General features: G+C 48.4%; 1 protein-coding gene across 1 annotated transcript; it reads left to right on the forward strand.

The window, feature by feature from the left end:
* Positions 1 to 138: 138 nt before the first annotated feature.
* Positions 139 to 22,161, forward strand: LOC135808481 (collagen alpha-5(IV) chain-like). Its single transcript, XM_065321679.1, has 24 exons — positions 139 to 587; positions 1,923 to 1,992; positions 3,111 to 3,161; positions 3,487 to 3,546; positions 4,677 to 4,721; positions 5,978 to 6,031; positions 6,593 to 6,643; positions 7,142 to 7,355; positions 8,378 to 8,500; positions 9,028 to 9,186; positions 9,713 to 9,918; positions 11,016 to 11,237; positions 12,140 to 12,287; positions 13,036 to 13,623; positions 14,596 to 14,703; positions 15,127 to 15,315; positions 15,625 to 15,723; positions 16,205 to 16,645; positions 17,143 to 17,331; positions 17,723 to 17,856; positions 18,338 to 18,491; positions 19,157 to 19,336; positions 19,712 to 20,553; positions 20,935 to 22,161. The coding sequence occupies exons 1-24, from the start codon at positions 562 to 564 to the stop codon at positions 21,187 to 21,189; spliced, it is 4,608 nt and encodes a 1,535-aa protein (XP_065177751.1). The 5' UTR covers positions 139 to 561; the 3' UTR covers positions 21,190 to 22,161.
* The last annotated feature ends 261 nt before the right edge of the window (positions 22,162 to 22,422 follow it).

Raw genomic sequence — 22,422 nt, forward strand, 5'->3', positions numbered from 1 at the left:
CAAACTCTCACAGGTGTTCGACCAAGAGATCACATGAACCGCCGTACACTGACTGAAGATCTGCAGCATCAGCTGACTGTAAAGCGGAGATTACGCCTACGGAGAATTCAGCACCACATAGCGACCGCCACCTTGAGCTTGCCACTTTCTTGTGTACGGATTTGCGCATTGTTTTTGCAGTCCGCGAAAAAGTATCGAGGTTGGTCGTTGGCGGAGTTGAACAACCAGCGGAAGAAAGTCAAATCCTTGTTGCTTGGCCACTCATCTTTGACTACCGCCAAACAGGACTTCCAGGCTATGCCAATCATTGGATCTGAGTGACCCTGTGAACCAACTAACCAACTGGTCTGGAAGAGTCTCTGGTTGTGGAAGCGCCCTCCCATTGAGTTTGTGAATCCAGATCATTGTAGTGACTGACATCTACGTATAAACAAAACTCTGAGGACACAAAATCTTGGTTGGCCACCGCTTGGGCCTTGACAATCGGGCGCATTGCGCTCCGTGCTTGTTCCTGGATTAGTTTTTCCCGCACACTGTAACTGGAGAGCGTGGAATCTCTGCATGCCTTGCACAATGCGGTTAGGAAGGTAAGGAGGTGTGGACTTTGCACCAATGATTGCAATGCCGAGCAGCGGGAACACGTTCGTATGTATGCAAGCTGTGCGAATGGTTTTAGTCTAGTTTGACTCGAACAAGTCCCTTCCTTGCGATCATGCTAGTAGCATTGGACCCACTAATGCTCTATCCAGGGTAACCAAACTCATAGGGATCAGGGTTGGAGGAAGAACCTGGTCGTACAGTAATAGCTCATCTCGTAGTACACTCGCCACGATTCGAGGAGTGCTGCACTGCACTGCACTGTCAACTCTGACTAACATGCAGTTGTGATAAAATTATCAGCATTGATCACTCTACAAATCTTGAGGTTTACATTGGACGCTGTATTCAGAACTGCCTTGCACTGTCAGAGGGATTTATCCCAATGGAAGTGCATGGCAATCTGCAGCCCATGTGAGTTGTGTTTTTCACACACCATCACCATAACTTCATAACTATGATACATCCGGCATGATTCGCGCTGCATGCAGGACTGGAGTTTGAAACCAGGCTAACACCAGTTATATTAATATTATTATAACTTGAGACTGTGATATTATCACTGAGCGAATGTGTGAATTGACTGAACACTCAATGCCGAGTACTAGTAGCCTATCTGTATCAATGAATAGAAAGTAACTGCTAACGTTAGTGACCCAATCTCAACAAATAGCCTGTTCATACAATGGATACCGATCTCTGACTGGAGAAGGGATCATTGAGGAGGTGTGGATCTTGGGTTGATCAACTGCCTTTATGCTAGCATTGGCCGCGGGATTGTGTGTATTCGGGAGTGCTCCACAGTTTGACAGTACATGACAGTACATGAATATAGTGCTTTGGATTACTTTCTTCACCAGACCGCATTGGTTTGAAATGGATGTCTGTGTTTATGTACATTGATCCGTACGGTAACGCTTTGGAAGTTCTCAACCCTTGCAACTAACCTGCTGGCCTGTGGACACAGGGGAGGCTGGGTAGAGTCGTGCAGTTTTCAGACAGATCATTTCCGATGTGACCCAACGCGGATGAGAATCAGAATACTGCAGGGTAGTTGAAAGTAATTGATGTGGAGGAACATCGAAATACAACCATAATACTATCATGAGGTTGGACTGGTCTATATGCCGTCTCACTATTTTCTTTTAATTTAACTTGAAACTCCGAGTGACAGAGAAGAAAGACTTGATTGAATCATTGCTGCATGACTTTCTATTGACTAAATTGCATGTCACGGTGTATCTGGACTTGCGATGAATGTTGTAATCGGCAATGTTTCTGAAATAGACAGTCCCGTTTGTGTTTGCTGTGGCGGTTCTCTGCAGAATATCAGCAACACTTCTCATTGGACTATGTCTTGCAGGTGCTAGCCATGCACAGATTTTCCAACCACCGGTAAGATAATGTGAATACCATGATTTGACTCCAGTGTGAGTGAGATTTTGCAGCGCATATCAACAATTTACACTATACATGTAATATCACTTTTGTGAGATCCTCCACTCCAACAGCTTCTGGATGCAAGGTGTAAAATACCATGGCTCCAGTCGAGACTTTCAAACCTTGCATGTACATCAAATTTTCCTTGTCCTTTTGAGCGGAATCAACCAATCAGCTTTGTGAATTTATCCGCTTCGACAGCTCCTAGAGGCAAGATTTCAAGTACCCTTTCCTCCCTGGCTGGGGCTGTTCACGAAGGAGTGATGCTTGCGATTTAGAGTATGTGTGTGTGTGTGTGTATGCCAAAAAGGTGTCAAAGTGGAATGCAACAAAGTAACAACGGCACCATGGCATGATTGATTGAGGCTTTGCAGCCCAGAATCCCTCCAAGAGGAACACAGACCAGGCAGGGGGGTGTGCTAAGTTCAGGTTTTGAAACCCGCAATACATCCAAAAAGGGAACACGGCGTCAATAAACAACCTCCAGGCTGCTTGATTGATTGATTGCCCATGTGGATGTGACACTACCCTACAGGGCAGAATATGCTAGTTACTCTGCAAGAGATGCATGCAGAGCTTGGCCACTCTCATACATCAATCACTGATCAATGGTCAGTACTAAGTTTAGCTTATCAAGACCGTGATGCTAGTACTGCGGTCAGTTCTTCTCCAGCATGCCATCATGTACATGCACATGCAGTGGTTAGAAGCTATTAAAGTAAAGATGGCATCGCTGCAGTGCGAGCTAAATCTGGTAGCTATTTTCGCATGCAATTACTGTAAAAGCCGAAATTTTCGGTGGTTTAAGTTAATATTTTCGGTATTCTCCAAAATCGGCAGATCAGTGGAGGGAAATTTTCGGTAAACCCGTTTTCCAGGTATACTAGTACCGAAATTTTTGGAGGTTTTATTTCCGGTAAGTATTTCGGCACCGAAGTTACCGAAAATAAAACACCACCGAAATTTCTGCTTTTACAGTACATGTGTGCAATAGCACAGGGTTGAGCTGAAATCTGCTCAAAAGTTAGGAAATGTTGAGTAATATTCTACCATCTCTCGCACAATGTCTGCAGGATCTTGGACCAGATGGAGATCCAGGCGACAGAGGGATACCTGGACCACCGGTAAGATAAGTATGATATCAAGCCGTCATAAACCTGACAGCTTAAAAACATATTTGTTTGGCTGGTCACTACCACTATATTATTGGCGAAGCTGATGGTTGACTTCTCGTTCGCTATGATTATAATTTCGTCTGAAGAATACCCTGGTGTGGCTGAAGTCTATCTTGATAACTTATAGTATAGCTGTTCCCAGAGAGACAAGTCACGATCACCACATTGTACATGACCATTCTAGCAGTATTGCCGTGCAAGTGCCCTTTGAAGAATGAGGTCCTTAGTCGTCACAAGTACTAGCTCTGAGCATGGAGATTGTTTTCTTTTGCAGGGTCCACGTGGAGACGCGGGAGAAGAGGGACTACGAGGAGCGCCAGGAGATCCCGGAATGGTAAGCCATTGGAGAGCAAGGGTACATTATTAAATACAGTATTTTTAGTCTACAGCTTCACAGTGACTGGCTTGCACCTTGGTAGCGGTCAATTAACTAGTGTCAGGCAATTTTTGTATTGTCCTAGTTTGGCTGCATTCATGCATTGTACTTACATAGTAGACATTCAATTCGACTGTTTCTTTCCGTTCAACTTTCCCGAAAGTTCAACTGCTCCTCCGACTCTTGTTCCCAGTAGTTGAACCGCATTCCAAAACTCGAAATGCATAACGTCCCGTCTACAGTGCGGATTGGTTATAGTGTGGTCATGTAAAAGATTACATTGCCTACAAGAATGAACTCTCATATTTTCATAATCATAACATGGGTTTCATGTGTATATTCATTCTTACAAGCGATGTTATCGTGTAATAGAATATATCGGTCCTAAGAATGGACTTTGTGTAGCAAAACATGCCAGATTAGTACAAAGTGTATCGCCTGTAGTAATAACATCTGCCCGATATAGTTGTGAACCGACTCTTCGAGCATCATAATGCTGCAAGTGCAGCTGTTGTAGTCATGTAACTCATGTTGCTCAGTCACATGTTGAATCTATGGGCCAGTATGGGACTACCTTGGAAGTACGCATACACAGCAGCACTACGTTGCATGTATGATGATCTTCTTGGCTACGCGCACATGCATATGATACGTCACACTATATTTTATCGTGTGTAAGAAATATCGGAAATAAGAATAGAAAGTCGTTTTTCAAACACCCACTCCATAACCGATACCTACTGTACTATTCAAACCCTAACTTCCTACTGTTACATTTGACTCCTGCGTGAACATAACACTATGCATACTCTGTAGGTCTTCACTTTAGTGATAGTGTTCCTTTGTGACACATCCGACCCCTGGCATCTTCATTTACTTTATGGGGTTCAGTAAAGCCACTGCATGATTAGCTAAGGTCCCATCAGTTGGGCTAGTGGACTGAACAGTAGGCCTGCTAGCATTCCTGCATGCACTGTCAGGTTGTCTAACGTTATACTGAAACAGCGCCAATATCAACCCGCCCATACCACTAGTGCACATGTCCATCCCCATATTGTTTCTGTTGCATTCCTATGTGTGATGTGCAGAGTGCAAAGGGAGTTCAAGGAGATCAGGGTGAAGAAGGACTACCGGTAAGTTATATTGGCTGCCATATCCTGCTCCAAGTATCAAATGCCTGAACATTGGTAAAACATGGAGCAACGTATGCAAGATCCTACTTACTTACTTGCCCTTCATCCATCCTAGTTGAAGGGGGGGGGGGGGGGGTTAACACATACTTGCCAACCCTACCGGAATTTCCGGGAAAATCAAGGAAAACTCGCTTTCGTCCCGGTATACCGGAAACGTTACAACATCTACCGGATTTTCGAAAATGTCCGTCCGACACCATTTTCGTTGATTTTCAGTATTTTGGATGCTCGCTCGCAGTGCTGTGCCCAAAACGACAGTCTAGCGAGCGAGAACTTTTGAGTTAGCACATGAAAAAGTACTTTTTTGTCGTACATGCTGTACTATTTTGCGAATGTTTTGTGGTCATGGTGATGTCACTATGATGTCATATACAATATTTTGCACAATTATGATGCAAAAATTGCAGATCAAGGAAAAAATGGGCAAAATCAAGGAAAAACGTCATCAGTGTCAAGGAAACTGTTTGCCAGGTGTTGGCAAGTATGTTCAGAGCGAGTGACACCTGACACATTACTGTGTGCTCACCATCATGTGCAATGATAACAGACATAAACAGAGGGTGAAATTTGACACGGTTTTGAAATAAGACACCAAGCCCTAAAAAGTGAAGTAACACTTCACCAACCGTGACAATGGCCAATCAACGGAGTTGCAAAGTGATCTCATGCATAACGCCTCATGAGTGTTGCTATCACTACTGCGCAGCCCTGTTAGTCACGCCTTCCAATGATTTCCTCTCGGTCCTTGATATTTTCAGCCTCTCCCATCACCTATTTCTTCAACTCCCCATTGAATTTGCTGCCCTGCATCGCATCATTCATTCGTACCATTTCGGGCCGAAAGGCACCACTTTGTGGAAGTTCAACTGTAAACATTAGCACGGCATGTTGTTGAACCTTGAACGAAGTCCTCCTCCAGTCAATATCTACAGTGTATGAAGGGCTTCATCGCGAAGCACCAGTTCTCCATTTTCTTACTCTTTAGAAGACAGCAAGTGGATACTTTTGATGTACGCTTTGCATGACATCTCTAGTCAAAGGTCGTTTTGAGCAGATAATGCCAGGGAGTTTCAGTGTGAAAATGAATGTCACTGGTCAATGGGATGCTCTGAGGGCAGCCACTTACATTTCAAATGGCTAATGATTGGAATTGTTCACTTCATTATCTTTTTCTCTGGTGGTATATACACTTGCAGGGTCCGAATGGAGATACCGGTGAAGAGGGATTACCTGGTCTGAAGGGTCCTCAGGTGAGCTGAGATATCCAGCATGACGCGATAGCTATGAACTGCCGGCTGTGTACATGCCACCGATTGTCTACTTTTTTTTCTTTTTTTAGATTATACGCAAAAATGATGCATTTCTGATCAGACTGACACGGGCAGTCCTAGGTTAGAAATGTCAGAAAATTGTTGACTGAAATCAGTTGTGGAAGAAGGTTCTATGAGATGGTGTGTTTGAATTGCGTCATATTCATACTATCAGCATTCCAACTGTACGTGATAATTTTAGGGACCCTACTACCTTGGCTGCTTAGTCTCAATCTCCATAGGTAGCCTCTGCAGTTCAGCACTATTTCTTCCCAGTAGCACAGCACAAACTGTGAATGTGGCAATCATGCCGGATTGATTGCTTCTACTCTTCTGTGTGAACTGTCAGACCAGGCATTGGTTAAAATACTATTCCCGGGCACATCTTTTCGACAAAGATTTTTAGTGACATCGGCTAAACTAGCTTTTCTTCCCTTCTGATGAGTTCATTGTTTGGAGCTCATCTAGCCTAATGTCTATGCTCACTTCCACCATTTCTAGGGCACCCCTGGATTCGGCGGACAACCCGGAGATCCTGGTCTGCCTGGAGAGGTAAGAAACGCGAGTCCACTAGTTACGTATCAGTGTGTTTTCCATGAGCATTGGGTTCCTGTATAGCGTATGTGTGCCCCCCGGCCTGTCGAAGCATTGCATTGTGGGATAATCCAGGGCCCAGGGGACTTGGAGCACATGTAAGTTGTACACTCGGCCTCTAGACGGAAGTTGCAAGGAATTATAGTGACTACAACGAAGCCGATCACTGATGTACTTACAATGAAAGTAGCCATAGCACAGTGTATGTTGTGATGCTTCCATATCGAGTACCCTAGATGTAGCACACATTCTCTATTTAATTAAATCGGATCTGTACAAGTAGCATTTTTAAGCACCCTACGTATTCTTCTCTGGTCATTTCCCCCGAGTATAAAAGTATGCCTGGGCTCAGTTTTTTCACACCTATTGTTATATCTCTGAGGGGGGGGGGGGGGGTACATTGTACGTTATGCAGAATGTCATTGCAGTCAATTCTTGCTTGGTATTCCTCTGCAGGGCGTCAAAGGCCAGAAGGGAGAACCTGGCCCGAAAGGTGACGGTCCAAAAGGCGAAAAAGGAGACCAGGGCGAGGAAGGACTCAGCGGAGCAAAAGGCTTGAAAGGAGCACAAGGAGCCGATGGCGTAGCAGGTGGTCTTGGTATGGGTGGTGATCCTGGCTTCGATGGAGTTGCCGGTGACAAAGGATTTCCTGGTGACACGGGGGAAGAAGGTCAGATCACTGCACAACCATACCTAGTGTTGTAGTCTTTCGTTTCGATGTCTCTACTGTTCTAAATTTCAAAACCAGCCTGGTCTCATGCCTCCATCCCCGGGTCTCATGCAACCATCCCCTGGTCTCATGCCACCATCCCTGGGTCTCATGCCACCATCCCCCCCCCCCCCCCCCCCGGGTCTCATGCCTCCATGCCCTGGTCTCATGCCACCATCCCCAGGTCTCATGCCTCCATCCCCTGGTCTCATGCCACCATCCCCTGGTCTCATGCCACCATCCCCTGGTCTCATGCCACCATCCCCTGGTCTCATGCCACCATCCCCTGCCGGTCTCATGCCACCATCCCCTGGTCTCATGCCACCATCCCCGGGTCTCATGCCACCATCCCCGGGTCTCATGCCTCCATCCCCTGGTCTCATGCCACCATCCCCTGGTCTCCTGCCACCATCCCCTGGTCTCATGCCCCCATCCCCGGGTCTCATGCCAGCATCCCCGGGTCTCATGCCACCATCCCCATGCAACAGTGAGAGTACATGTGCCGCACTCAGTGTTTCATACACCTGTTATTTGCAATGTGACCAGACATGAATGGTGGCCAGTCTTGAGAGAATTGAGAGGAGGTACATCCCTTGAGAACAGCGGATGTGATTTGTTCAGAGTTAGATTTTACTGAGGTGCCTTCTCTCCCATTATCTGCTTGTGCTCTGGAATACTCACAAGAGCGGATTTGATTGCCTGCCTTTGATAGTGGATGCATGGATATGCTTTGATATGAGTATTATCATGCTTAGCCTCCAACACACTGGGCGTGTGCGTGACAATGTATGTGTGTGCGTTTTTGAATGTTTGTGAGCATGTGTGCGTGCGTGCGTGTGGATGTGTATGCAAGCGTGCATGCGCATATACTTATGGATGTGTGTATATGCGCGTGTGTGTGTGTGTGTGTGTGTGCGCGCGCATGTGTGCGCACACGCACGTGTGCTTGCGTGTGTGCATGTGTACGCGTATGAATACTGCAGGGCTTGTGGGTCAGCCCGGCCCCGGAGGTGATAACGGTGAAGAGGGAATTCCTGGACTTGCTGGCCCTAAAGGAATGACTGGAGACTCAGGAATTGGCCTCGACGGCATGATTGGTACCCCTGGTAAGGATCATCCAACACCTTATCGGCGGTTGTGTACACTCGCCATTAGAAAAATGACACACTACGGATTCTGCTAAGATGCTAGCGCGACGTATTTTAGAACAGCTGTCGGTTTAGTTCTGCACTGCAGAAGGAGCCAGTCCAAGTGTAGTGCTGTGTGTCTTGTGTGTGTGTGTGTGTGTGTGTGTGTGTGTGTGCGCGCGCGTGTGTGTGTGTGTGTGTGTGTGTGTGTGTGTGTATGTGTGTGTGTGTGTGTGTGTGTGTGTGTGTGTGTGTGAAAAGCCACTTCATAGCTGTGTGGTGTAGACCAGGCTGAATAGTGGTGGTCAATTCTTCAGCCTTGCAAGCTGCTGAATGGTGCAATCCCAGCACAAGCTGCTATGGCTTCTGCTGTAGCATCGCTATCATCGCCTCCGGCGATGGGCGTCCAATGGTCCAATGGTGTGTGTGTGTGTGTGTGTGTGTGTGTGTGTGTGTGTGCGCGCGTGTGTGTGCGCGTGTGTGTATGTGTGCCACTCTTACCTCAGGTGAACCTGGTCTCGCTGGTGGCGACGGAACTGAAGGTTTTTTCGGCGATAAAGGTGTTCTTGGAGACCAGGGCGAGGAAAGCATTGGTCCGAAAGGCGCTGAAGGATTCCCTGGTGATGACGGCGAAGAAGGACTACCGGGTCCACCCGGTCGTGATGGTGAGTGCTTATACTAAGGTATGCAAGCTAAATTTACCTGTGTGTTTCATCTGCACTTAGGCAACCCACTGCTGCGTATAGAGTGGTTCACCGGTTCCCTCGCAAACCCACACTGACATCAGACACAACCATTGGTAATACAGTCTTCTAAATAGATCGATGCCTCCAATGGTTGTGTCTGATGTCAGTGTGGGTTTGCGAGGGAACCGGTGAACCATAGGGAACCGGTGAACCGTAGAGCGTTATGAATATGTGTTTATTATGATGTTGATGTGGTGCAAGGGTCTGTTGGCTTGTTATGCCTAACTTTCTATGTGATTTTCTAAAAGACACGAGGTCTGTCTTAAAAATTACAACACCCAACCACACGTACACAACTTGCTGGAGCCAGAGCAGATATGATATGTATTTTAGTGGCAAAGCTCTAGATATGCTTTTTCCATCATACCACACGGTGGAACGTAGACAGGGGGCTTAGTTAAGCGCTGGAATTGAGGCCGTGTTATTGCTTTCCATGTGTGTGCAGGTGCCAAGGGTGAGGTTGGTCTGGCCGGTGCGAAAGGAGCCTCTGGCGGTTTTGCCAGCAATGGCCGTGCCGGCGCTGCGGGCATGATAGGAGAGCAGGGATTCCAGGGTGACGAGGGCGAGGAGGGACTGCGGGGTCTTGACGGCGCGAACGGTGCAGACGGTGCCAACGGAATGGCTGGTGACATTGGATTCGCCGGTGACACGGTGAGAATGATTTGGGCCATGTTTAGTCGTGCGGTGTGCTGTACTGGCATGCATGTTTATGACAATGTGCATTTTCGTGGCGCCGCGTAGATTAGTAGATTTGGGGTTTGACTGTAGAACTACACAATCCTTGTCAACATTCATTTGTATGCTTGTACACACAAATTTATGATGCCTTTGCTACGCTAGAAATTTGTGGCACCGCACCTGTTGACATCTGTAGATATTTGGCTGGTTTTATCAGCATGAACTACTCAAGTAGAGAATTTCATGTTGTTTCCAGAGCGAAGAATCTTGTCATCACCCTGGCAACTGCCCTCATCTCCAATTTCTCCCACAAATAAACCGAAAGACAAAGTCTTCTCTCCCAATCTCTTTCAAAGCCACAAATCAATTTTACTGCCCTTGAAAGTACATGATTGCACTCGTATTCCACTATCGGATGGAGCGCAAGGGCTAGAACACTGTCACTGATATGCATGCATAAACAAAGCGTTAGTACTCGTATTGAACACTAAAGCTGTGTTCACAACTGGCGCGTGGACGCCGTACACTTGCGGTTCATGCGTGCCCAAACGCGCGTTCAAGCTTTCACAAAAACAGTAATTCGAGTCGTATTCAGCGCGTGCGACACCTTCGAGTACAAATTCTTTGACCCCACCAGTGAAAGTGACTGGCATGTACGCTGGTACGCGCCTGATACGCGCTGAAAATTCCAACATGTTGGAATTTCCTTTTCGGCGCGTTTCCGTACGCATGGCGCCCCAAAAGCCAGCAAAATACGCACAAACGTGTGGTTTCATGCGTACACGCGCCAGTTGTGAACAGAGCTTTACGATTATCGATCGCACTCTTAACAATCGATATACGAGTTATCGGTATAATTGTTTCAGCCCTAATCACAGCAGAACTCTTCTTTATGCCATGGTCAATATAATTATCATGCTAAGTTTATAGTCTCTTCCCCAGCCCAAAGAAAGTGCCACGCTACTTTGCATGGTTGTTTTCGGTGTCTGTCTGCAGTCTGCGGCAACAGCAGCAACTGTTGTGCATAATGACTGTAATGTTGTGATCACACTCTCGATTTCTATCAATAGGGCGAGGAAGGTGAAACAGGACCAAAGGGACTTGCCGGTGAGCGGGGCATAGCCGGAATATCAGCCGTAGCCGATGTGACAGCAGTCGCCAGCGAAGAGTATCGTGGAGTCAAGGGTCGCCAAGGCCTCCAGGGCTTCAGTGGTGACGAAGGAGAGGAAGGATTACGTGGTCTAGCCGGTCTGGATGGCCGCGACGGACAGAAGGGTGCCAGGGGACTAATGGTCAGTAAACAGTGTACTTCTTTAAATGGATGTCTTTTATCTTGATCTGCCAGCACAAATAGATGCCCTGGCCTGGGGCTTGAATTGTCTGCTAGAATATTTAAACACATTCAGTCACTTTAGGTCAGTGCATAGCCTGAAGACATATGGCTCACATCTTGACCACCATCACCACCACCACCACCACCACCACCACCACCAGCACCACCACTACCGCCGCCACCACCACCACCAGCAGCAGCAGCAGCACCGCCGCCGCCGCCGCCACCGCCACCGCCGCCACCGCCACCACCACCACCACTACCACCACCACCACCACCATCGCCGCCGCCGCTGCCGCCGCCGCCGCCGCCGCCACCACCACCACCATCACCATCACCACAACCACCAACACCACCACCACCACCACCACCACCACCACCACCACCGCCGCCCCCGCCGCCACCACCACCACCACCACCACCGCCACCACCACCACCACCACCAGCACCACCACCAGCACTACCACCAGCACCACCACCACCACCACCACCACCACCACCACCACCACCACCACCACCACCACCACCACCACCACCACCACCACCACCAGCAATTTCAGTAGGATTGTTGTGGTGTGTACTTCATTGTTTTTGATGAGATTCTTTTTAATAATACAAAACAAGGTCCTGACAAATGGAGCTCCATAGGCAGTCAATCACTTCTTCAGTACTGCATGGAGCTCCATAGGCAGTCAATCACTTCTTCAGTACTGCATGGAAGTGCACAGGCATTTTATCAATATCAGGAGGGTTATCACTGTAGTTTATCATGTACAGCTTTGGCATTGTGCACCTGGGTCTAGTTATGTGTGATGACTCTACTTTCATGGTGCGTCGTCCTTCCTGACTGATGAACTGCAGGGTGCCAAGGGTGTTCGAGGTGAGGAGGGTCTACAAGGCCTTGATGGAGAGAAAGGAGATCGAGGAGCCGCAGGAGAGCCAGGTGACTTTATCAGCGTGAAGGGAGACACGGGAGAAGAAGGTCTGCCCGGACCTCCAGGAGACCCAGGTAAGGGAAATCTGTCGCGAATCTGAACACTTAGCTTTTCGAATATTGAAAGAGGTGTAGGGCGCCCTGTGACTGCCTGCGTTTGCACCAGTGTCTCCATAAATGTAGTGTTGTCATTATGGGTGAGGTACTAATTTTCCAGGACCGTTATCAAAGTATGCTGTTCTATCTCAACATAAATATTATGCAGTCTAGCCTGACACACTGTGTTTGAGTGAAATTCTGTAAGACATGTTATTGTAACGAGTCGCAAATTTAACGATTGTCCAAAATTCATACGTTAAGGAGAAGATTCGTTAACGGTCTTGCAGTCTTCAGGCATATCCCGCACGTAACTCATATGAGGCATTACAACCTCAACAAAACTTATTATAATGAAGAAATGTAACTCGTTAAAACGTTAGATGTACTTCCTCGTTAGATTTACATGTCTTGCAGTAGTCCGCATTGCACCTGTTACAGCCACCTAACCGAACAAACCGATCTCACAACTTATGTTCATGCCTTCCCTGTGTCACTGATTGTCATGGTGCCTTTGCGTGTATGTATGGATACGCATTTACCCTCTGTGTTTGTGTGTGCGGCCGTGTGTGTGTGTGTGTGTGTGTATGTACGTGTATGTGCATGTGTGTGTATATGTGTGTGTACGTGTATGTGTATGTGTGTGTGTACGTATGTGTACGTGTGTGTACGTGTATGTGTATGTGTGTATATGCATGTTTGTGTGCGGGTGTGCATGCATTATCAGGTATTGACGGAACGTCGCAGAAAGGCTCACAGGGCTTCCAGGGCATCCAGGGTCGCCAAGGCAACAGTGGTCTCCGTGGGCAACAAGGACAGGACGGACCTAAAGGCTCAAAGGGAATTGAAGGCGTGGCAGGTCTACCCGGGTTCAAGGGCGTTCAAGGTGCCAATGGTCTAGTTGGATTACAAGGTGCTCAGGGCGCGCAAGGACAGCGCGGAGCACAGGGAGGAACGAGAAAAGGTTTCCGTGGTGATGACGGTGAAGAAGGTGTAAATGGCATGCCCGGTGAGCGTGGAATGAAGGGAAGAAGAGGCAACTTTGGTTTCCAGGGTGAAACCGGTGAGTTTGGACAGTTCGGCGCCCAGGGCGAGGCCGGAGATGAAGGATTCCGAGGTCTGCAGGGCGTCAAGGGTGACCAGGGAGAGGAAGGACTGAGTGGACCTCCAGGCCTACGCGGTGCCGATGGTATCCAAGGTGACCAGGGTCTGGCTGGCAGTGTTGGCTCAAAGGGCATCACTGGTCTCAAAGGTGTTGCTGGAGACACTGGTGAAGAAGGACTTCCAGGAGGGCCAGGTGACGAGGGACAACCTGGTAAGAGAGTTAACTTTATGCTCTGAATGTTCTCATTATTGCTTCAGGTATATTTTGTGCCATTTTTTGGATTCATTCAGCATTTCAATACCTTTGATTTTGCCCCGGTTCAGCTAATAGTGCTTGAAAATGATGATCTCAAACATGACTGGGCGGTGGGACTCGTTTTGCATAAAGTGCTAACTTAGTAGTTGGAATCCACCCTAGCTTGTGTATGTGACTAGGAAATCATGCTGTAACCTGATGTGCTTTCTCTAAAAGAAGTGCCCCCCCCCCCCCCCACCTCTGGCCAGGACCTGGACCAGTCAGTCCCGGGGTTGTGTCACCCCACTATGGAGGAGGCCACTTCAAACATGCACAGGCACCGTTGAAACTAAACCTGTATCCAGAGATCAAGGGTGTTGCCCATGGCAGTGGCGTAGCACTTTCAAGCCTCATTGTTCACCCCGCCCTGGGTCTACAAGATGTGAGCAATTGGCTCACTGTATGCGGGCGTTGTAATCACAACTTTCCCACTCTGTTTTAAGTATTCTGACGCTCTTTGGGTACACTGTATGGGTGAAAGTTGTTGAAACATGTTCCCGTCGGTTTTGAAAAATGGGTAGCTACAGTGGAGCCTTCCCATCATGAGAAATGGGTAGCTACAGTGGAGCCTTCCCATCATGAAAATGGGTAGCTACAGTGGAGCCTTCCCATCATGAAAAGTGTTTTTTGCTAAGCCACCTTATACTGAGTAAGAGTGGTAAGGCTACCTGCAGCGTCATACATAGAAATAGTGTACTTCAAACACCACAGGCCTGCTGTTTCAAGTCCCGATCAGTCTGCAATCAACGAACTTGGTTGCATGGTATGATCCGTTTAAACTGTGAAACGTTGTAATAATTGGCCATCATGACAATGAAAACAAAATTTAACGATTCAAATTCTAAAGAAATGCCTTTCAAAACCACCGCTATGCCTCCAATATACCAGGTCAGAAAGGAGATGAAGGCTTCCGCGGCAACACGGGACCAGCAGGTCCCATGGGTGCAAAGGGACAAGAGGGTCGACGTGGACCGGATGGTGAACAAGGCAGAGTAGGTGAGTACACTTGTGGAGCCTCCAGTCAGGTGGACAGGAACAGCTTCCTTCCTATTTTTCAGTAGTAGATTACGATCAATGAATGATGAATCTCATGGATTCAAATATCTTTAGCAATATCCACCGGCCTGCTGGATGCTTGTTTACGCGGAATGTGTTTCACTCTTTGCCTTTCGGAAATTTTGACCATGTTGCACTCATGGGAATGTCCCTGTCCCTTGCATTAAAAGTCTGGATTGGCTTTGAAAAGTCTCGCATTGTAAATGTTGCATGCTTGAACATGTTACGCTGTATGTGGCTGTAACAATGGAGCCACACATGCACTTGAAGTGCGCCGACTGCCTCTGGCTATGGTCATATACATAATTGCATGGGTGCTTGGTGCGTTTCTCTTTATTCTTTCGCGCCATGCGCTTGCTACAGGTCCTGAGGGCATCGGCGGCACCAAGGGTGTGAAGGGAGATCAAGGCGAGTCCGGTGTGGCTGGTCCAAAGGGTTTCCCTGGCGACGAAGGCGATGAAGGTGTTCCCGGTGACCAGGGTGACGAAGGAGAGAAGGGTGGCATGGGACCGGTTGGTGAACGTGGCTTCCAGGGTCTGGTTGGACTTGAAGGTAAGCAATGTCACCCCCTAAAAGACCTTGGGTATGGCTATATAGCCGCTTACAGCACTTGATCAAGGAAAACACCTCCTGCAGTGGATAACGTTAGACATACAGAATTGTGAATGACTCGTATGCACTGCCTGCATGCTTTAATAGCACTAATAACAGAGCCAGGTGCTTGCGCTGTGTACCATACATGTAGCTCGCTACCGATGCAGCTCTGAACTCTATAGATGTACCTCAGTTAGCAGCTGCCGTATAGCTTATTTGTCAATGCCCTTATATGTTTCACTCTGTGCTTCTATCAACACTATAAAGGTGATGCTGGTGATGAGGGTTTCACGGGTGCCAAGGGACCGATTGGAGAGCAAGGTTTCCCTGGAGATTTTGGTGACGAGGGAGAAATTGGCCTGAAGGGTAAGTCCACGCAGGCCTGTGTACTATGAACTGACCTTCAAACTATTGTACTGTGCACATGTATGATGAGCAAGATCGGTATTGCTGTATAATGTTATGCTGGCTGATGGGTTTTTTATACGTACTCAATCTGCAAACAGCTGGCTGGTTTGACCCGTTTAGGTCTCCTCTGCGGGACTTAGAGCCAATGGCTGATATTTGTACCTACAGTTCATTGACCACTGGCATGGCTTGTGTATAACGCTGCCGTGTTGTTATTGTGCAAGGTAATCCCACCTTGGATTATGCAACCAATGTGCATAGAGTTCACTGACTATGGCTGGTGTAACATTGCCGTGTTGTTTTTTATTCTTTCTTCTCACGATGGCACCAACGCCAATAAGAGAGTGTTGTTGTTGTTGTTGTTGTTGTTGTTGTTGTTGTTGTTGTTGTTGTTGTTGTTGTTGTTGTTGTTGTTGTTGTTGTTGTTGTTGTTTTGCAGGTATTACCGGCCTGGAAGGAGGCGCTGGAATGGACGGTGACGTTGGCTTTCCAGGAGATACTGGCGAAGAGGGAGACAATGGCGGAGACGGATTGCCCGGTGTGGATGGAGAGTTTGGTGAACCTGGTGAACGTGGGCCGACTGGTGTAACCGGCGAGAAAGGTTTCCCTGGCGACTTTGGCGATGAAGGTGTGGCTGGCTTTCCTGGCGATATCGGAGATGAGGGTCCTCGCGGGCAGAAGGGTGCCAAGGGAGATCAGGGACGTCGAGGTGCTAAGGGTGTCCTGGGCCCGATAGGAGTCACCGGAGAAGAAGGTGACTTCGGCGTCCAGGGCATTCAGGGCTTCCCTGGCGACCAGGGTGACGAAGGAGTCTTGGGCGAGCGCGGCATGGTCGGCGACACTGGAATCAAGGGCTTTGATGGCTTCCAGGGAGTACAAGGTACAGTATGTGCATGACATTTCCATATAAATTTGACAATACATGACAGTCTTGCCTTGGAACTAACATACTACAACTATAATACAAAGTACATATTTTCGGGACCTTGCACATTGCTAAGCCAGGCATTTCACCCCTGGATGTAGTGCACCTGAGATATGTGTGTGTGTGTGTGTGTGTGTGTGTGTGTGTGTGTGTGTGTGTGTGTGTGTGTGTGTGTGTGTGTGTGTGTGTATGTATGTGTGTGACCATTTGCGATACGTTTTGATTGAAGTTAAGAACATTGTAAAACGATCCAGCCAAGCTTTACTGATCACCCATGCATGTCGCATGGAAATCCAGTCTGTACCAATTCCTTATATGACCGCTCTCCAAAGGTAAATGGAGTCTTGTTGCAACGATTACTTTAGATGCGGTTTTCTGTTCATGTAGCCCCTCGCTACTAGCCATTAACACCTTCTGATGCATCTCCTTGTGCTTCTTCTAATGCTTCCCAGGAGACAAGGGCTTCAGGGGCGGTCAAGGCTTTCAGGGCTTCCAGGGTGTCAAGGGCATCCTCGGCATAGACGGCGACCTTGGTGATCTGGGCTTCCCCGGTGATGAGGGTGACGAAGGCCTGCAAGGACCGCAGGGCACCCAGGGGCCTAGTGGCTTCTTCGGCGTCACTGGCTTCGACGGAGACTCTGGTAGGATATACTCCAGAGTAGTTGTGTCACATGATGTTTTGCTGCTTCTGCAAACTGCTGTCCTCCTGCCACTTCTCACAGCCATGTTGTCAGGAAGTCCAATGATACCTGAGTAGAAGTTACAATATTTGCTTTTGACTCAAAACAAAATTTTGCCTCACTTGCTCACATCTAGCCACAGCAATAAGGTGTGGTTCGATTTCTTGACTCAAAACAAAATTTGGCCTCACTTGCTCACATCTAACCACAGCATTCAGGGGTAGTTTGATTTCTTGTATTTTGGATTCCCCGTCATAAAAGGTGAAGATGGCAAATTTTGTTATTACTAACGACAAGTGACTAGTTGAATACTAACACCAGCATTAAATTTCCGGTGCTTTGGTGACCGCAGGCGAACCTGGAGAGAAGGGTGCAAAGGGAGGCCCAGGCGATTTCGGTGACGGCGGTGAGTTTGGATTCCCCGGCATAAAGGGTGGAGATGGCGAACTGGGCGACAAAGGAAGGCAGGGACCCAAAGGCAATAAGGTACGCTCATCATGGTGAAGCTCTGTCAATAACCGTGGCATGCTGTATCTTGATGTCCAAGTCAGCTGCCTGGCGACCGGCACTTTAGGATACTTTAGCTAAGAAGTTAGCTAGGAGCACATAATAAAAATAATAATAATACAGGTCGCATGTCTCCCAAATAATGGGTTCCACGCATCTGTCAACTGTTTCATCATGAAAAAGATTGCAGCAGGAAGAATAGCATACGGAAAAAAACCATATACAGGTTCTAGCACATGACAAGCACACGCCCTTTTTTCTTTTTTTTTTGGAGCACATGAACTTCGAAAATAGTATGTTTCTGTATTTTGTGAGCATGGAGTGTATATATGCATGCTAGTTTTGAGATTCTAGGCACTGTTATAGTTAACTTCATGTCAGAATCAATGCACCAACATCTAAGTCTAAGACCAGTTTCAAGTGACAACTAGTTTGTGTTTTTGCTCTTTACACTGTGCAGGGAGCTGAGGGATTCCAGGGCCCGAAGGGTGATGTTGGCGACGAGGGACTACTCGGCATCATTGGCGAGGTCGGGGCAACAGGATTCACTGGTGATGTAGGAGATGCTGGAAGCAAGGGTGCCACGGGAGCACCGGGAGAGAATGCACCTAAAGGTAAGAAGGCCATGACTGCCAAGGTCTCGACTGGCTCTCCAACACTGCCGGAGAAGGTGATGATGGGTTCTGTTGATTACAAAAAATGATTACATGTGGGAGCCTTGTATTGTCATTCATCCCTATCAGACTGACATTGATGAAGCATCCGGTGTACAGCATCATAAGTTTGGAATTGCCCTCTCAGTGTTGTACTTCATCCATTGGAAATATTCAGACTCATGGTGATTGCACTAGACCCCGGGAAGAGTTTGTGACCAACAGACCATGCAGCATCCTGCTTCCTTTACAGGCCACAACAAGATAGCATACCCCTCCACGGTGCCTCCGCGTTCCTGGTCTACAAGTTGAAAGAACCGGGTATTTACAGACAACTTTCATGTAAAATCTCTGTTTCTTGTAGTGGATGTACATCCCACTGTTTGTCATTGTATCCTTTTATGTGACATGTATGCATTCATCCGACCGCGCTGTCCGGCATGCCAGTTGTACGGTACGCACTTTAGCTGTACCTGCCTGCTTGGCTTTGCCCTTCATCTCTCTGCCGTTCTCTGTATTCCCACACACTTGTGATTTGTTGGAAACGAAGCTAGTTACAAGATGTCTTTGGTGCGTTTGTAGAACCACTACATTTCCTATCTGTGTGTTCTTACACTCACCTGCAGGAGAGCAAGGAAACCGCGGTCGTGAGGGCGGCATTGGAGACCAAGGAGATGAAGGTTCCCAAGGGCAAAAGGGCTTTGTCGGAGACCAAGGAGATGAGGGCGTCCAAGGTGTGGAAGGCCAAAAGGGTGACACCGGCTTGCCGGCTGATATACCGAATGATGGAATCAAGGGAGAACAAGGTACGTTTGTGAGATCACATGCCAGCTGACTTTACTGTGTGTATGCAGGGCATTGCATTTTTGAGACCCGAGCACTTTGATGTGCTATATGTCTGAACTGCCGCATGGACCATTCACATACCAGCCCCTTTGTAGAGTTGGAGTATCACTTCCGTTGTACATTCATCAAGGTACCATGCTATGCAGTGTTCTGGTGTTGGTAAAAGGATGGATATCATTCCATACGTTTTACACCGTGTTGTTAGCTGGTGTGGGTGGTAAGCAATGTATTGTCAGTCTTGTATTCCCGGTTTGTGCCATGCATGAGTGAACTCTGCTCCCTTTCAGTACCTTTACTGAGTTTTCTGGTGTCGCTGTGTTCATTTCTACCTACAGGTGGTGTGGGCAACAAGGGAGAGAAGGGATCAAAGGGCTTCGGTGGCGATCAAGGCGATGAGGGTGAAGTTGGAGAGCCCGGCAGCATCGGTCTGCAAGGAGATACTGGCCCCCAAGGCTTCAGCGGAGAGTTTGGTGAGGTTGGACTGCCTGGCTTCCAGGGAGAGAAGGGCTTCCCAGGTGACCGTGGCAACAAGGGACCAGTCGGTGACATCGGACCGAAAGGACAGCCAGGACCGGTCGGAGTCCGGGGTGAAAAGGGCAACAGAGGCGAAGAAGGAATCAGTGGAGAAGGCGGTGATTTGGGCCCTGATGGTGCGCAGGGAGCCAAGGGTGGTATTGGACTTCCGGGTGGTCAGGGCGACCCCGGAAGCATCGGCATCAAGGGTGAGATCGGCTTCCGCGGTGCTGCCGTCGACGATTTCTTCATCGTCCGCCACAGCCAGACGCAACAAGTGCCCGATTGTCCGCCGGGCCACGAGAAGCTTTGGGACGGCTGGAGCTTGATGTACGTGCGTGGTAATGGCCACGGGGCTGGACAAGACCTGGGCGACCCCGGCTCGTGTCCACGTCGCTTCAGCGCCATGCCGTTCATGCGCTGTCACCCAGGAGGCTTCTGCCAGACGTCCGTGCACCACGACCGTAGCTACTGGCTAGCTACGGTCACTGAGATCACACGCCCAATGGGCTCCATGCTGCCCAACACTGTGACACCGCATGTATCACGATGCTCCGTGTGCACTGCACCGGCGGAGACCATTGCCGTACACAGCCAGGAGAATGTGCTGCCCGACTGCTACCCAGGATGGAAGTCACTCTGGGAGGGCTACAGCTTCATGCAGGTAAGCCTTAGATTAATGTAGGCATGTGTGTTTGCCTGTTGAACAGGGCAATGATGTGATCGGTATTGCTGCTCCGCAATAGTGGTGTTACAGCCTAGTGAGCATGTCTAAAGGACAAGCTCAAAGGAACCCTAAGTAGGCTCACGGTTGCAGCTACTAGCATTCATGTAGTCTGATTTTACCAATCCATGTATGCTGAAGACTGAAACTTCCCTGATTCCACCTTGGTATAATGCTCTCAAATCATAGTAGTAGAGCTATGGTGGTGGAGTTTATCTGGTAGAATCATTTTACTGACCCGGAGTATAGATCATTATGGAATTCTGGTGAAATAATCTAACTAACTTTACTGTTCTGGACCCTGCGTTTTAATTCTCTCAGGGAACGAGTGCAGCTGCCGAGGGCACAGCTGAAGGCCTCGACTCACCGGGTTCATGCTTGGAGCGATTCCATGCGGCGCCGTACCTGGAGTGTTTCGGTGGCTCTGGACGCTGCACGTTCAATGCGGTCAGCTTGAGTTACTGGCTCACCGCCTTGGACTCGTCTCAGCCAGGGTCGGTCGTCAGTGGTGGTGCCCTGGGTAGCACTGTAGCGCGCTGCCGTGTGTGCCAGAAGGACCCAGTGCCCTTGGCGTAGGTGAGAGCGTGAGCACACTGGCTACGGGGCTCAACACTCAGTAATGATACTATGACACACATCGCTCTAGATTCATACCAACCCTGCTGGACTGGGTATGTCACCAGGGCTGCTGCTGGTAACCAGCCTGCCTGGTGACTGCCCATGCACCATGGACAACTGAAAGGCAGATGGTGAAGTAGTACTGGCCTTTCAAGTTGGATAAGAGTGGTTCACTGGCTGCTGGAGCTGTTACAGCTCTTTGTCAGCCTTGGACAACTACGGCGAGTGCACCATTATGCTCGTATATGAGAACACGGGAGCACTCACACCCACACGTGTGCGCACACGCACACACACACACACACACACACACACACACACACACACGCACGCACGCCGCACACACAGAGTAGACACACGCCTCAACATACATCAGTTTAGAAATAGCCTCAGAAACGCCTTGTCCCGATCAGTCAATTCACAACCTGTTTTGCTTCTTCTAACAGCTAGCTTCTGTAAAGGTTCTGTCACGATACTGGCTGCAGTTAACGAATAGATGGTAATACTTTGCACCATGCTCTTGTACAATACTACTAGACTCATCAAGTAGACAGTCCCCCATTCAATACCTTAATTAAAACATCCGAAAGATCATTACGTTCACGGCACTGTAAGACATATTTCTACGTACTGCCCCGTCAGGTTGTGGAAACATAATCGAAACTTTATCCTGCTGCTGCCACACTGTAGCCCATTGACTCTTGCATGTTCTTGACATATACTTCTCATGCTAACTTGGCTACTCAACTCAACAAGATGATCTGGCTAGGCCGCTATTCCATATTGTCTTTGCTTTCTTGGCACGGCTTGGACTCCGGCGTGCCACGCCGGTCAAAGTGAGCTCTGCGGCGCATGGCGCTTTGTTCTCGTGGCTTTTCCTCTCATTACCGCTGTAAATTGCTGCCTAATTGTAAGATGAACTCAACTGAATACAGTCATGACTGATTGAGCGTGCATTGGTTGTCATGACGGTGAGCACTGACACTAGTTCAAGTTGTCAATGTGGCACATCTACCGGCTCCGATCGGATCATACGGTCTGGTGAATCATCTTTCAATGGTGAATGCTGCACTGAGTCACGGCTTGCGTCTAGCACTTCCTTGGGGGGAACGACACATGATCATTTCTCATTGGAGTACATGATCACAGAATTAGTACATGATCCGGCATGCGCGGCTGTCCGCTGACCAA

Source organism: Sycon ciliatum, chromosome 2, assembly GCF_964019385.1.
Source record: "Sycon ciliatum chromosome 2, ocSycCili1.1, whole genome shotgun sequence".
NCBI classification, from domain to species: Eukaryota; Metazoa; Porifera; class Calcarea; order Leucosolenida; family Sycettidae; genus Sycon; species Sycon ciliatum.